The 16,826-nt window shown below is 39.4% G+C and overlaps 1 protein-coding gene across 3 annotated transcripts in view; it reads left to right on the top strand.

Moving 5' to 3' along the window:
* RNFT1 (ring finger protein, transmembrane 1) overlaps nucleotides 1-16,342 on the top strand; it is a 33,563-nt gene extending 17,221 nt beyond the window's left edge. For all 3 annotated transcript variants that reach the window (XM_075264733.1, XM_075264732.1, XM_075264734.1), the window contains exons 3-9: nucleotides 695-771; nucleotides 3,055-3,155; nucleotides 4,433-4,586; nucleotides 6,605-6,763; nucleotides 9,360-9,425; nucleotides 12,771-12,872; nucleotides 14,151-16,342. In XM_075264733.1, coding sequence (XP_075120834.1) covers nucleotides 695-771; nucleotides 3,055-3,155; nucleotides 4,433-4,586; nucleotides 6,605-6,763; nucleotides 9,360-9,425; nucleotides 12,771-12,872; nucleotides 14,151-14,285 — 794 coding nt within the window. In that variant the 3' untranslated portion in view covers nucleotides 14,286-16,342. The remainder of the gene's footprint in view (nucleotides 1-694; nucleotides 772-3,054; nucleotides 3,156-4,432; nucleotides 4,587-6,604; nucleotides 6,764-9,359; nucleotides 9,426-12,770; nucleotides 12,873-14,150) is intronic.
* Nucleotides 16,343-16,826: the final 484 nt, after the last annotated feature.

Genomic DNA, 16,826 nt, shown 5'->3' with positions numbered 1-16,826 from the left:
GCCTGATGTTGGTGGAACTTTTAGGACCGACATTTATCTCAAGAAGCTTCTGTGACCCCTGTCTGACAGCTGAAGTGAGTGGGAAGTATGCTGTACTTCTATTAGGACTTCCAAGAATAGCTAAGAATTCCCTGCTCTGTGGATGTGCCATATGTCCCGATTGGAATACCCCAAATTTTTGCTACCAAAAATGTTTGCTACTTCTCTGGTTCTGAAAGGACATACCAGTAAGTCCTTGCAGTTTTAAGCATCTGCACAAAATCGTTCCACTGCAGAAGCAAGAGCTGGCTGTTACTACAGCCTGAACTACCCGAGAGATGGCAGGGTTGGTTTATTACTGTCGATGTGTATACAGTGCTTAATGAGTCCTGTATACACCGCTATGGGAGCTGCCATATTGTGGCTTTCCTCCCAGTAAAAGGGGTTTCCGGAGGCGATCGGTTCATTGTAGTGGATTTCATCTAAAGTGGGTGAGACATGCCCTGAGACACACTATATTAAAGGGGAACTGTAGAAAAGGGGAAAAAAAAGGTGGTTTATGTGTACACTAATAGTAGCTGCTACTTTTATCATCATTTATTAATTTTTTTTTTTTTTTTTACACCTTTCAGAATTTTATTTAAAGCACCTTTAAATTTTCTGTGGCTTTTGTTGTGCTTTATATTTTAACTACATTTATTTTGCTCTATAATAGGTATTACTGTTGGGATTGGCCTGCTGACAACTTTTCTATATGCAAATAACAGCATTGTAAATCAGGTTTTTCTAAGAGTAAGTAAGCCCTCTCTCTATACAGCGTCTATGGATATTAATTACAAAAACAAGATAATGGGGGCAACACGGTGGCTCAGTGGTTAGCACTGCAGCCTTGCAGCGCTGGAGTCCTGGGTTTGAATCCCACCAGGGACAACATTTGCAAGGAGTTTGTATGTTCTCCCCGTGTTTGCGTGGATTTCCTCCCATTCTACAAAGACATACTTAAATGAAAAAAAAAAAAAAAAAGTGCATTGTGATCCCTATATTGGGGCTCACAATCTACATTAAAAAAAAAAAAAAAAAGTAAAGTCAATATCATGTTCTGTGTTGTTTTTTTTTTTTTTTTTGTCTAGATACACACCATGCATATGTTTAGAATCTCTACAAAATATTCTAAATATTTAAATGAGTTATGAGAATTAACCATGCATGTGACTTGCCAAGAAAGCGTTTGTTAATATTTATACCCTGGACTTCAACTATAAAATTAGTTTACAGGTGACATGTCATTAGGGCCAGGCGATTCATTGAAAAAAAAAAAAACCAAGAGACAACATCAATTTGATTAACCTGGCACACCGGTTATTTTGGTTTACGGCTCGTTCACATCAGCGTTGTGATCTCCGTACTTTAAAACAGAGGCAGGATACGGAAACCTGCAGGAGTCTCTCTCACCCATTCATTTGAATGGGTGAGAGAGATGTCCGGCCGTGAGCGTTTTATGCTCTCCGCCGCGAAACCGGGTTTTATAATCCGGACACAGAGTCGGACATGCAGTACTCTGTGTCCGGATAAAAAAATCCGGTTTCGCGGCGGAGAGCATAAAACGCTCACCGCCGCTCACGGCCGGACCCGGTCTGAGCTTTCCGACTTCTGGCATGCAGAAGACAGAAACCACAGAACGGACAGGAGAATGCTAGTGTGAACCTAGCATTAGCTATTACAATATTTGCAAGGTTTTACCTGCAGTTTAGTAAAAATTAGCGGAGGCCCAGGGGAGTTAAGTAAAAACAATAAAACAGTGTTTTTCACCTCCCTTGGCCTCCGTAGCCGGTCCCCATCCACGCCTAGACTCCTCAATGACATTAGGGACTGCTGAGCCCTGTAATTGGGATTCAGAAGGCCTTATGAAGACTGAGACCTGTGCAGGCTTTTCGTGGTTTTATTTCACTTGAAACTCCTTGTATCACTGTTATTGACATGCAGTGAATCTGTGAAGAAACTACAGTTCCCATGATGCATCTGCCTGCTCTCATTCTCTGTGTTTGCTGCTCACAGGAAGGGGTGAGCCTCCAAACAAAACATGAAAGCATCATGTGGCTTCAGATGTAGGAGTCATTTATTACCTGTGATTTCCCTGCAGGGGAGAGGGGAAAAGGGAGGGTATACACAGAGCTAGAGCAGAATAAACCCTTTAACTATGTTTCTGTTACTCCCATTCTCTTCTACAGGAGTTACAGAAAACTGCATAGCTCAGCTCTGTGCTGTTTTCTCAAAGCCTGGTAATCAAGTATTTCACTGTAATTGAATGGAACTCCATGACTTTCGTTCAAAAAAAAAAAATGCAGCAAAATCTGGAACAAAAAGAGTCTCAGACCTTTTTAAGGCAGGATTCTGTTTATATGTTTTGGACAGCATTAGTATTTTAGATAAATCCGATAAAAATTCAGTTTGACTGTTATTTAGAACCAGAAAGGGGTAATTCCATCTCAGCCTTAAAGGGGTTGTCCAGGCAAAAATGGCCAAGTTCATTTTTGTAAATCAGATGGGGTGGTGAAGGAAGAAAAAAAAATCATACCCTTCCATGGTGCTCCGGTGCTTCCCAGGGCGGTCCAGTAGTCTCGGTCCGTTGTTGTCTTTTGGTGGAAATCCCTGCCACATGTGACCACTGAGGGGATTGCCATGTCACTAACTGTGACGTCATGGGGTATCTTCCTGATGCAGTTGATTGGATCTGGGACATTACAGCCAGTGAGCAGTTTCACTTTGCCATATTCCCCAGATATGCATAAGATCACACATGTGAAAATGGCCCACGTGACTACAATGGTCAAAGACCCACCGTTCCCAATAATGGTGTTGGTTCCAGAGGTAGTACTCATTCAGCATTTATAGCATAGCTGTGAATACCCACTTAAACGTCACGCACTGCTTTTTACTTGGTAGTGATAAATAGAATAATGATGTCCTGCAAGTACTTGGTCCCCTTTTTGCATCACAAAAAGATTTGATACATGTCTCTGGATGGTATGAGTGCACAATTTCTTGCATTAATGATCATTTTTGTTTATTTCACAGGATAAGTGTTCGAAATTGCAATGCATCTGGCTCCTGGTATTTTTGTGTGGCTCCTCGGTGCTTTTGTATTACACATTTTCTTCTCAGGCACTTTATTACAGGCAAGTTTTTTTGTTTGTTTGTTTATATATATATATATATATATATATATATATATATATATATATATATATGTGTATATGACCTGTTGTTTATGAGCTATACAGACCTAGTTGTCTAGCCATCACAGTTTGGATCCTTGTCAGAGTATCTCTAATTCTTTCCTTTGCCCATTTGTCCTGCTTCCAGTGAATGAATTCCAACAACTGACTGTTCAGTTGCTGCTTAATATATCCTATTATTATTATTACTTTTATCCTACTATGTATGTATCCTTCATATGTCTCCTATTTCTTGACAGGAGACAAACAGCATTATCACTGTCATTCAGTTTACCTGCCAATGGTTTCTATGTTATTGCTGATTGGTGTATAATTTGGAAGGTTGGGATTGTGAGTAATCCCAGCCAAATCTAAGGCTCCCATCCCACGGAGTAATGCGCCGCTCATTCTGACACATAAACACGTGTCAGAGTGAAGCGCTTCAAAACAGATCCCATTGACTTCAATGGGTGCCGGCTTACGCGCACTACACATTGAAGTAAATGGGATTCTGTTTGACAGCGGTCACTCTGACACGTGCATGCACCCTAAGATATGACTTCTGGCAACAGTTATTCTTGAAAGCCTCACATGGAGGCATTTGGTCAGGCAGAAAGAAATCTACTTTAGAAATTTGAAGCAGGTTTTGCAAGCTCACTTTGAACCTTTTTCTCAAAAAGACAGAATCCACTGAAGAATGAACAGGAGGCTTCTCTTTTATGCTTGCAGAAAAAAAATCTTTGCCTCCAAAATCAGCTCCAAATTCCTCTTTATGAACATACTCTTAGGCCAGGGCCTCATGTTGCAAAAACACTGCAGTAAAAACTGCAGCGCTTTACAGTACTTGCAAAGTGGATGGCATTCTGGCTAATCCCATTTACAAATTGCAGTAAATTAACCATACCAGAAATGCTGCAAAACATTGCATTTTTTTTTTTTTTTAAATGGCAGCATGTCAGTTACACCAATAGAAACACTGGCATTGTCTGTATAGCTATAATAATGACAGAAAGTTTGCAGAGGAAAACTCTGCAGACTTTCTGTGAAAAGCAATGTGGGGAAAAAAGCGATGGATTTCCACCGCAGTCTTTTCCTGCAGCGCTTTTTGGCTGTGGCCATCTGTATGGGACATCAGGATGTTTTGTTTTTCTGTTTCCATATTACTTAATGTTGTTGTGTTTCTTTGTTTTTTTTTTTTGTTTTGTTTTTGTTTAATCTTTTTCTTTTTTTTTTTATAGCTTAATTTTTATGAATCCAACTCTTGGACCTTTGCTGTTCTGGGATGCCTTGTGGGTTGTGGGAATAACAGACTTTGTTGTGAAGTTTTTCTTCATGGGCCTGAAATGCTTGATTCTCCTGGTGCCTTCTGTTGTGATGTCACATAAATGCAAGGTAAACTACTACAATATTGATATGTATGCAGTTATCACAGTTGTGGTGTATTCCTACAGTTACAGGTACCTACAGTTATTTAAAAAAAAAAAAAAAAAAACTTTTCAGAAATGAATAGATAAGAAGATGAGGAGGAGGGCAGCCTAATAAGTGGGAAAAGAATCTGATCTTTTATATATCCTATATTAAATAAATATATATTATAAAGTTTCTTAAATTCACATGCACTATTCATTTATGAAATCTTGTTTAACCACTTCAGTACCGGGCCAATTTGTGGTCCAGGACCACAGGTTTTATTTTTATTTTAGGTTTATTTTGTATGTGCGGTTTAGAGGACTGTAGCGTTTTTCTCATACATCTTCAACTAATTTTTGCGTCTTTTTTGGGGGACACCTAGGGCTTTATTTTTATGTTGTTTTTATTTTCGAATGTGTTTTAATTTTTTTTATATCCAGGAACATATAAACAAAATAGGAGGGAAATTGTGTCTGGTTTTCACTTTTCTTTTTTTTTTTTTTTAATTTTATTTAATAACACAAAATGCTACTGAAAAACTTTATAATATAGATTTTCCTCTCCATTACGGTAATTTTTATTTTGTATGGTGTTGTCGAGGGTGGGGCTATAACCTTTAATAACGGTGTTTTATTGGCGTATTATTTTACTTATTTTTTAATTATTTTATTTAAAAAAAAATTTAAACTTTTTATTTTTTCAGATTGTGTCCCTATAAGGTCATAAGAGACCTTTGGGGACATCTCATCACTTTTTTCTTTGTTAGGCTGATTTCCCCTCCAACTGTGGCTGGTACATTTAGCCCCAGTTGTAGGAGGAATACAGCCTCCTGCACCTTGTATACACAGTATACAGAGCTGATCTGGGTCCTGTAGGACCCAGCAGCTCTTGCAAGACACTGATCCCGGCAGAACACATGACAGCCGGGTCAGAGGGCGGCCGCATCATGGCGGCGCCCATAGCCATGTATACAGCGCTCATTGAGAGCTGTATACACAGTGATCGAGAAGGCAGGGACGGGAATAAACCTTTCCTGCCATCTCTCTGGGAGCTCCGGCTGAAGTTACAGCCAGCTCCCAGTTTCAGCAATTGCACAATCTCATGCTGTGTTCTGACAGGACATACTGGCACGTCGTGTCAGAACAAGGCAACCACTTCCCGGACGTATAAAGTCTATTGGCGTTCCGAAAATGGTTAAACCTGGAGGTATGAATTAAACTTCAAGTCTGAATATGATTCTTGAGATAGGAATACCCCTTTAGTCCAGGACCTCATGAAGCGTAAACGTGGCAAAACCTGTGGCGTATTACAGTCTCTGTACAGTGGATGGGATTGTAGCGAAAAATACATGCAGCGAAAAAGTTGCGATTTCCAAAAAACGTTGTGGTTTTGGAAATTTCAGCATGTCAAATATAGCTACGGCACCGTTTTTCAAACTTCGATTTTCGTTTTTGACTCCCTGCCTTCCAAGAGCCATAACTTTATTTTATCATTCGCAGAGCAGTGAGAACAGAGTTATTGCGGGACAAATAGTACACAGTACAGCGTGATAGGCGCTACTGGGCAGAAGGGCGTCCCTGGCTAACTGTCAGAAACGCCCTTCTGACTGTAAAGCGCTACGGCACCAGGACCGATAGCGCTTTACCCGGGGCACAGATCGGGAAAGACGACAGTGCGCTGAATTCAGCGCACTGTCAGCTTTCCAGCAGTATATAGAACTACCTGTAAATCTGATGAAAGGTCCTCTTTAAGTATTTGCCGTTTTGTATGCAATAGCTGTTATAGGTTATAAGGCATAACTCTTGTAAGTCCCTGTACTGGTCTGTTTGCTTGGTATGCTGGGCATCATTTCCTGTATGTAAAGCAAAGAAAACCATTATGGCCCTTATAGAATCCCATTCTGGAGAGTGAGAAACTTTTCACAGCACTTGGTAGATACAATAAAATAAAAAGGAGACTACAGCTCTGCTGGGATGAATAACCGTGCCTTATTGTTTTAGGGCTTTTGGTACATGTGTTTGGAAGAAATTTCCCAGCATTATTGTACACTCGTTTCTACACCGGTCTGGTTTCGTTTCCTGATTGATTATGGAGCTGAAACTAGTGGAGTTGAATGGCATTTTGGTATTCTGTTGGCTTTACTCTACCTCATCATAAAAGTAAGTAAAAGTATGCCTGCTCTTTACAGTATGTATTTTTTATATTTGAATATATTCCCAAGGTGCCAGGTTGTTATTTTAACCACTCTTTGTATAATCGACAATGCATAAAGATATACATTACAGGTAGTATAACCAGTCTTCTCCTAGACGGCTCTTACAATAGTGGACCCAGCATGCCTTGGCTTTGCATAAACCTATTACAGTTTTGAGTGTGTTAACTTAGTGTATGTTGACCTTTTGAACAGTGTTTTTCAGTTTACATATACATTTAAGTGCCTATACCTCAGATACTATACAAACATCAGATGCAAGAAAAACTCTGTCGTCCGTGCTTCTAAGAATCTTGCTGACTGTTTACAATTGGCATCATAATTGAGTTAATTGTTGATGGTAAAAAGAGATTATTTCTATATAGTTTTTTTTTTTTTTTTGTCAGCTGAGGGGATAAAAAAGCGACATGACCTTTCTTCAGACAGATTCCGCCATTGAAAGTAATGGGAGGCAGAAAAAGAAAGTGACGTGGTTTCCTACATGGTTTTTGATGTGTTTTTCTGATGTGAAAACCACAAGCATTTTTTTTTAAAACTGAAGTTTCCAGATCCATACAGTGTATTAAAGCAAAAACAACTCAAAAAAACATGACAAAAATTGTATCATGTAAAAAAAAAAAAAAAAAAACTTCAAAAAACCATTTCCTAATTCCTGAAGCAGATTTTTTCAGCCTGCAAAAAAAATACTCTGTGTTAACATACTCAAATGGTGTGTGGATTATTTTCTTGGATCCTCTGATACCCTTGAAGGTTAGTTCACACAGAGTTTTTTGGCAAGAATTGTGACGCTGACTCCGCCTCAAAATCAGCCTCCAAAAAAGCCTCCCATTTGGGAGAATTTGATTTTATTTAGGGCTATCAGAGTACAAGGGGGTCTTTTGAACATCACATTTTTCTGATTTTTATTTGATTAAAATTTTAAAAACCATGTATCATTTTCGTTCCACTTCACTATTATGTGCTACTTTGTGTTAGTCTATCACGTAAAATCTCAGTAAAATACATTTGTTTGTGGTTGTAAGTAGAGATGAGCGAACACTAAAATGTTCGAGTGTTCGAATGGGTTTCGAACCCCATTATAGTCTATGGGGAACATATACTCGTTAAGGGGGAAACCCAAATCCGTGTCTGGAGGGTCACCAAGTCCACTATCACACCCCAGGAAATGATACCAACACCCTGGAATGACACTGGGGCAGCAGGGGAAGCATGTCTGGGGGCATAAAAGTCACTTTATTTCATGGAAATCCCTGTCAGTTTGCGATTTTCGCAAGCTAACTTTCCCCCATAGAAATGCATTGGCCAGTGCTGATTGGCCAGAGTACGGAATTCGACCAATTAGCGCTGGCTCTGCTGGAGGAGGCGGAGTCTAAGATCGCTCCACACCAGTCTCCATTCAGGTCCGACCTTAGACTCCGCCTCCTCCGGCAGAGCCAGCGCTGATTGGCCGAAGGCTGGCCAATGCATTCCTATGCGAATGCAGAGACTTAGCAGTGCTGAGCCAGTTCTGCTCAACTACACATCTGATGCACACTCAGCTCTGCTACATCAGATGATGTACTAATCTGATGTAGCAGAGCCGAGGGTGCACTAGAACCCCTGTGCAAACTCAGCTCACGCTAATAGAATGCATTGGCCAGCGCTGATTGGCCAATGCATTCTATTAGCCCGATGAAGTAGAGCTGAATGTGTGTGCTAAGCACACACATTCAGCTCTACTTCATCGGGCTAATAGAATGCATTGGCCAGAGTACGGAACTCGACCAATCAGCGCTGGCTCTGCCGGAGGAGGCGGAGTCTAAGGTCGGACCTGAATGGAGACTGGTGTGGAGCGATCTTAGACTCCGCCTCCTCCAGCAGAGCCAGCGCTGATTGGTCGAGTTCCGTACTCTGGCCAATCAGCGCTGGCCAATGCATTCCTATTGGAAAAAGTTTATGTCACAAAAATCACAATTACACACCCGATAGAGCCCCAAAAAGTTATTTTTAATATCATTCCTACCTAAATAAAGGTTCTCCCTAGCTATCCCTGCCTGTACAGCTATCCCTGTCTCTTAGTCACAAAGTTCACATTCTCATATGACCTGGATTTGAAATCCACTATTCGTCTAAAATGGAGGTCACCTGATTTCGGCAGCCAATGACTTTTTCCGATTTTTTTTCGATGCCTCCGGTGTCGTAGTTCCTGTCCCACCTCCCCTGCGCTGTTATTGGTGCAAAAAAGGCGCCAGGGAAGGTGGGAGGGGAATCTAAATTTTTTGGAGTTTGCCACGTGATGTTCGATTCGAACACATCGAACAGCCTGATATCCGATCGAACATGTGTTCGATAGAACACTGTTCGCTCATCTCTAGTTGTAAGGAGTAAAAAAAAAAATTCAAGTGGTATGAAGACTTTTGCAAGGCACTGTATGTGTATAAATAGAGATATATCTATGCTTTAAAATATATATAAGGTTTAATTTGAAAATTAATACATTGAAAAATGATATATTATTTAAACTGTTAAACCACCCACTTATTGCACATTTTGTGTCTTTCCAGTTGTTTGTTGTTTTTGGACAGTGGAAAACGTCTGCTGATGTATTGCGATTGTTTTTTACTCAGCCTGTAAGTAATCTTTTGACACAATTCTGTTGATTAAATAACCTAACCAAATAAGATGATCCTATTGAACATGGGGTTAAAGCTAACCTGATATTTTCATCAAAAATTGCAATATTAGCTGGGTCTTGCTGGGCAGTTTGTTCGCTGGCTGTATAAGACTTCATACATGGTATTTTATGGTTTTCTACTGCTAATTGCTCCGTTATGTCTACATATTAAAGGGGCATATACAATATTTAGCAATCTGCTTCCCCATCCATTTTTACTACTACTGGTTTCTTTACATGTAATTCAGCCAGAAGTAACTTATACAAATAGCTGAGAAAAGTCCAAGTTCCATAATATGAGATCCAGGGACACAGGACTCCAAATCCAAGTCAGGACACTGATAAAAGAGCGGTTTGAGTACAATGAGGAAAGCTGCTTCCTGTCTATTACTAACATCCCATCAGCAATAGAAAAAGCAGCTAGTCAGAAGTAGATAGTCCTCCTTATACTCGCTGTGAGAAGCTGCGCACACTTCTCTGAGCAGTGTAAAGGCAAGAGCGTACATGACAGCAAAGGTGTATGTAAACATGAGGAGACTGTGAAGAGACACTTTGGCCCCTGCACGTCTCATGTTGAGTCTGACGGACCTTCCTTAGTAAAAAGCAAATTAGCTAGAACAGAGACTAGTGGCAGGAACTTCAAAGATGTTTTTCAGGCAGAAATCCACATTTTTAATTAAAGTCCATTACATTTTGGTCCAGAACCAGTTCTATTAAATGAGACTAAGTTGTCTGCAATGTTAATGACCAGTTCATGTTTAATGTCTTGATATAAAAAATGTCTGACCTCGCTTTTCAACAGCCAAGACAAATATTTAAACTGGTCATGGCTTTCCGCTAAGAATTCTTAATCAGTTTTGTTGTCTTTGTTTTGTTTTTATTTAAAGAGGACTAGAGATGAGCGAACACTGTTCGGATAAGCCGATCCGAACAGCACGCTCCCATAGAAATGAATGGAAGCACCTGACACGTACACTTTGCCGGCGGCCGGTCGCTTAACCCCCCGCGTGCCGGCCGCTTCCATTCATTTCTATGGGAGCGTGCTGTGAGCGTGCTGTTCGGAACGGCTGTTCCGAACAGTGTTCGCTCATCTCTAAAGAGGACCTTTCACCACCTCCACCAACTCTAGTCCTTAGCATCTGTGAATAGGCAAAGCTCTATTGATACCTGCACAGTTGGAATTTTTTCTCTAGCCCTCACCGTTACTGAGCAATCAGTGTTGTTAATTTTGGTTACCTTCTAAATTACTCAGGTTACCAAAAATGTATATTTATCTAGATCGCCGGGCTGGCCATTTGTCTGCAATGTCTTCCTTTCTGATATTGGCAGTTTATGATACTCCTTTTGCTTCTTTTACCGATCATAGATTCTCAGTTGTTCTCTATTTCTGCTTTTGTCAAGTGTTTGTCATACATGTTAAATAGTGTTTTTAATTTATCTTATTATATAATATACATCTGTTCATTTTTTTTTCATCTTTATCCAGCTTTGTGTTGTAGAAGTCCTAAATGCAAGTTCAGTGTTAAGCCGTGTGGAAGTGATATCTTTATTGTTTGGCATTGTTACTGCAGTGCAAGCAGATATTTAGTCCAGCAGGATATCTGCCATTCCTGCTTTACATATGTAAATGTCAGACTCATTGTGTGGTGTTTGCTGTCTGAATCAAGGCAACATTCCAATTTGCAGGCTTGAAACAAAAAAGCATCAGATGTTAATTGGGTTTGACACATTTTACTACTGCCATAATGAAGCTTCTGTGCTGCGTTCCTAGCAAGCGGTCAAGTTGTGATGAGAAACTGTTCCACATCTATAATTAAATGGTCACTGTCATTTCAACGAACTTGTGCTCATATAATATGTGCCATGATGGTTACTATCAGAAGTGAGGTCCTAAGAACGCATGAATGTAAGAGCTGACTACTCGCATGGTGCAGAGGGGAGGGGAGTTCAGTGAAACGTGGTGTATTGTCTCAGAAGGGAGGAAGAGTACCCCTCCTCTTTCTGCACTGAGATGAGACACTTGTCTGGAAGCAGCATAACTTGCCTTCAGAAAAGTGATTTCTCAATTCCTGCCTAACAGCAAGTACAATATACTAGGAATTGTTTAGCTAGAAGATCTATATTTAACAGAGAAGTTTTATTTGCTGGATGAACCCATTTATAACGTCAATCGGTATCTCTTATGGCTCCACTCTTGTTATCCTCCAGACTGGCTATGCGTTAATATCTCCCAGCCTAGATATCAAAAGAGAGCCAGCAAATCTCAGAAAAAATCTTCAGGCTACGCGCCTCTTCAAATATTTAGTAACACAATGGTCCATTGAATGCTATCAATAAAGATAGTAGGTTTTATTATATGTTGCAGAGAATGTGTTTTGGGGTGTAATAACCCCTTCTTGAGATCAAATGACATAGTGGACTAGATAGACTGTTTTAAAATACATGCCCCTAACCAAATTCAAGGGTCAACGACTCGTTTGTCAAATTAACCTACACAATTTGCATAAAAACACATAAATAAGCAATGCAAAATTCATAGGTCACTGTACATATATTACTTTTTCAAGTTCCCACCACCGTATTGTGATATTTCTAGGACAGCAGTTTTCACTGCTGTTCACACCTTGACAACGCCTGGTGATTGATTTATGAAACGCGTAGGGATGGGGACATGTATTTGAGTTTAGCCAGTATGGGGTAGTAGTGGCAGTATTACCAGCAGCAGCTAGTTCAGTCTCTGTCCCTGTTGGTGTGGTACAAGGTCAGTAGCCTCAGGTGTCACAGACTGTTATTTTTCTCTAGCTTGACTGCATCTGCTTATTTTTAGAAACCTCCTCTTACTGATATGAGCTACTATTAGGGAGATTTTAGGTGTGAGGGTTAATCCCAGTGTGTCCATACGCTGCCTGTTGAATATAGGGTTGCTATTATTTCTGAAACGTCTTTCGATCTACTGACCTCCGAACAGATATGTCCACCTGTGGGTAACCACTTTTAAGCGAGTTAGCTTCCCATTTTTCGGGTCCCCAAGTGGACCCAAAGAACAGGAAACTGAACACTACAGTAGTATGAACCTAATGTAAGGCAATTAAATTGACTGAAGGGAACATTTCATTTCCACTTCTTATAATGGCACAACTTGCAATCAAGGAGACTATTAGCGTCTGGAGACTATTAGCATCTGCTTTCTTAAAGAAAGTTTATCGTGTTCCCCTGGTACTCAAAACTAAATCTAAGTGTTCAATGTAAATATAGAAATATATGCTAGTGATTGTTAACTTTCTCCAAAATCCTTCTACAGAATTATGGCGTGACTGCAACTAAAAGACAGTGTTCAGAAGCTGAGGACATGTGTGCAATATGTCAAGCTGAATTCACAAAACCAATTGTTCTTATATGCCAGGTAAGGTAATAATTTTTTCCTATTGACTTAAAGAGGTTGTCCGAGGTTAAGATTTTTATCAGTGGTGTAACTAAAGTCTTGTGAGCTCTAATGTAGACTTTTGGCTAGGGCCTCCTATCCCCTCCTTAGAGCAAATTCTTGATAGTGAAGGTTAAGGGTGCTGCAGCACTCTCACAGGTACTTGAAAAGAAGATAGTGAGTGAGCAACGAAGTGTCTGGCATGTAAATAATACTGGGATAGTATAATCTGCTCCACAGTGGCCCCCACACAGTATTAGATGCTCCACAGTGACCCCCCAAACAATATTATATGCTCCCAAGGGCACCCCCAGAGCCGGTTCAATTATTATACTCTGGGGTCTCCTCAGACCACAGAGTATAATAAGTAGAAGCCCAGGGACATGTTTAAAAACAACAAACTCTTAGACTCACCTTGTTTCACCTTTCCTGGGCATCCTTGTTCCGTCCGTGTGTCTTATGTATTTTCCTTGGTCCTCCTCTCTTTGGCGACTGAGGTTATGTGCCCCAAACGGCACTGCTGGGGCCTGAGATTGGACCTCATAGGTCACGTGGGGCGCATGTATCCCTCCGGGCCCAGTCGCAGTCACACCCCCGCGAAGCAATCATTATGCAAGTGATTTTTATGATCTATCCAGTGACTTCAATAGGAGCCGAACGGTAATGTCTGTACTCTGCCACTATACATGGGACAGAGCAGTCTGTTTCTAGGCCTTAAATAACTTAACCATGGACAGCCCCTTGAATAATTGGCCTTTACCATACATTTAGTTTTATCATTTGAAGGCTCTGCAATAACTTGCTCAACCACTGTTCAAACTAGTGGCATAGTTTCTGTTTATTAACAAAAGCCATGACTCCGATGGATCAGTCATACAAAAGATCTAAATGTTGACTCATGAACTCCATTAAAGGTCCTGTCATTTTAATGACAAAAACAGCTCTCCATGCTGTGATATTCTTCTAACCAAAGCTAATGGAGCTAGTTAACAGTAATGTGAACAAAGCCCAATATAACTGCAATTGTGTACGTAGCACAGACATGAAAGAAACTGTGTGGTACATGGTGACTATCTTATATTGAGTTTACTTTAAGCACACTGGCTGTCCTGGCAGTGTCCTGGGAAGTAAAATCTGAAAAAAATGGTTGCAGTGGTAAAGGGTTAATAAATAGGGAACTTTCATGTATTTGCCACTTGAATACTTTTTACTATTTATTTAGCTTGTTTCTGTATAACAAATGGTTTCTTCTTCCTTCAGCACATATTCTGTGAGGAATGCATCTCACTCTGGTTCAATAGAGAGAAGACCTGTCCTCTCTGCCGGACTGTGATTTCCAGCCACAACCACAAGTGGAAAGATGGCGCAACATCTCTACAACTGCGGCTGTTCTAGTCTTAAGTTTTCTGTCTTATTAATTCAATGCTGAATGAAATTCCATTGTTTATCCTGGGTTTATGTTTTACTTTTTCTTTTGGTTTATAGAATTATTAAAAGAAAATTTTTTGGTGACTTGATGAAATGAAGGGCTAGATGTTAATGGATCTGCATCGGGTTTTGGATTTTTATTGTGAGTGTTTTGGTTTACTCCTGTGTCTGTTTCTTTCCTATGCAAATAGCATACGTGTATAAGAGCTAATGGCCCAGAGCCAGACATCTTTATACAAATGCATACAACATTCTTCTGCCTCAAAATATATTTTAATACAAAATATTGTATTAATTTTATGATTGTCATCACTTGTAAAATCCACTGAGTGATGTCAAGACAGGTAAATCATTGCATAGATGATTTCTATATCACACTGGAAGTGGTCGCTCTTAAAGCAGCCATTCCATTTCAGCAGATAAATCTTATTCCTTTTACTAATATATAATGTGTGTGAATTTCCAAAGTCTCTGAGAGTACACGGTGCACAACTTATTACAATAGATAGTTCTGATAACTGTTGTAAGGATTCATTCACATGTTCAGAATTTCAGCATGGATTCTACACTAGACTGTACAAGCATTCTGTAGCCCATGCTTGTCTAAGGAGTTTCCACAGCTTTCTTCACATACTACAACAAATTTCAGTGTGGGCGAAAAATCTTTACTTATTCCCATGCTTAGAAAACCTCTGAGCACCAGTGAATAAGACTAGTCCTTGTGCAGAGCTGCAGCGTATTAAATTGCACATCCATGCCAGAAATCCACGTGACCGATATCCGGCATGGAAACTAATCGAACACTTGTGAACATGCTCTGATCGTAACAAGTCTTGTACCTATGTGATAATGGGTGGTTTGAAAAACTGCAAGGAATTGATACACACATTGTATATTGAAGAGTCACTCCGCTTTTAATATAATGAATTGGCTTTATTTGCTGAAGCTGAATTACCCTTTTAATGTAATTTGTAACTGGATATTGGTGGTATAAATGCCAGTACCAAGCCCATTTGCTACTGTCAATATGTTCTCCTCTTTTCTAGCACTTTTGTACCGAGAAAAAAGTTATTTTTTAGCTTTTTTGCATGTTTTTTTCTTAGAAATATTCACCATTAATCACTGTATCCTCCTTTACAGTATTGTGACTTGAAATCCACTATAGGAAAACTATTAATAGTGAGATTTTTGTGATCCATTATATACCTGATATATTTTTAAGGGACTGTCCGTTTTAGAAGGCATATTTGACAACCTTTAGTGACAGTGAGTCACATGGCATTTATGAACATAGGCAGCCAAAACTGACTATTTATCATGCAATCAAATGTACTTTACTAGGAAGACTGAAGTCTTATTTTCACAACTTTTAAATCAATTTTGGAAAGTTGTGACGGTCATACATTGTGGCTGCTGCAGTGAAAATGTATGCATGCTGGCCATTTATATACATACAAATATATATATATATATATACATTTTTCACATATATATATATATATATATGTGTGTGTGTGTGTGTGTATATATATATATATATATATATATATATATATAACCTTTTAGTATAGGATTTTAAGCTCAATTTATACTAGTATTCAATATGTTTATGTCAAAACCAAAGCACAGTAATTGTCATTTTTGCTTTTACACCGGTAAATTCTGCACCTTCCACTGTGTTCTAAGTAGGCCACACCAGCATTCTAGTAGGTTCTACACAGAACTGCAGGGTTTGTACATTGGATGGGGTAAATCATCTTTACTAGCTGGCATCCAGCCAAACAGATCATGTATGACTTTTCAGCTGTCAATGGTAAAACTTTGTTTATATGAAAAGAATGATTTATATGAAACATTTGGAAGAATATTTTGTATTAGATTTTGTTGCCCATCTTGCAACCGAAAGTATTCTGAAAAAGGCAACCTAAAAATGTATATTGGAACTTGTTTCTTCATTCAGCGCATGTATGTAAAGAAAATCAATCTTATTTATAAGAAACTGCTTAATAAACGTATCCTCTTAATATTGGGATGTTTGTTTTGTAAATTTTGTTTTGTGCACATAGGTTTCTTCGCTATGCTGTATACGCTTTTGCAACAATTTTACTGTTCTGATAGCCCATATTTACTATTTTGACTGCACCTGAATTCTGGCTTGTCAAAATCTGGTGCTTTTTGCACCAACAAATATGTTAGACATATTTAATGATTGCTTAAAGAATGCTTGGCTTATGCCACAAACTCAGCTGACTGCTCAAGAAATTGTTCACAGAAAAAAATAAATGCCACAACACATCACTAGTCCAACAAGTAAAGGTCTAGCCGTTGAACAGCTAAACTGAGTCCGATGCTGAAAACCCTAGGTCAGCAATGGTGAAACTTTTTGAAACCGAGTGCCCCTACTGCAACCCAAAAGCCACTATATTATAGTGAAGTGCCAGCACAGCAGTTTTATCTTAATACTCTGCAGATCCACAATTGCAGACAGTTACAGACCCACAAATTACA

This window comes from Leptodactylus fuscus, chromosome 2, assembly GCF_031893055.1.
Source record: "Leptodactylus fuscus isolate aLepFus1 chromosome 2, aLepFus1.hap2, whole genome shotgun sequence".
NCBI lineage: Eukaryota > Metazoa > Chordata > Amphibia > Anura > Leptodactylidae > Leptodactylus > Leptodactylus fuscus.
The sequence above is the reverse complement of the archived record's forward strand: the minus strand, read 5'-3'. Positions and strand labels throughout refer to the sequence as shown.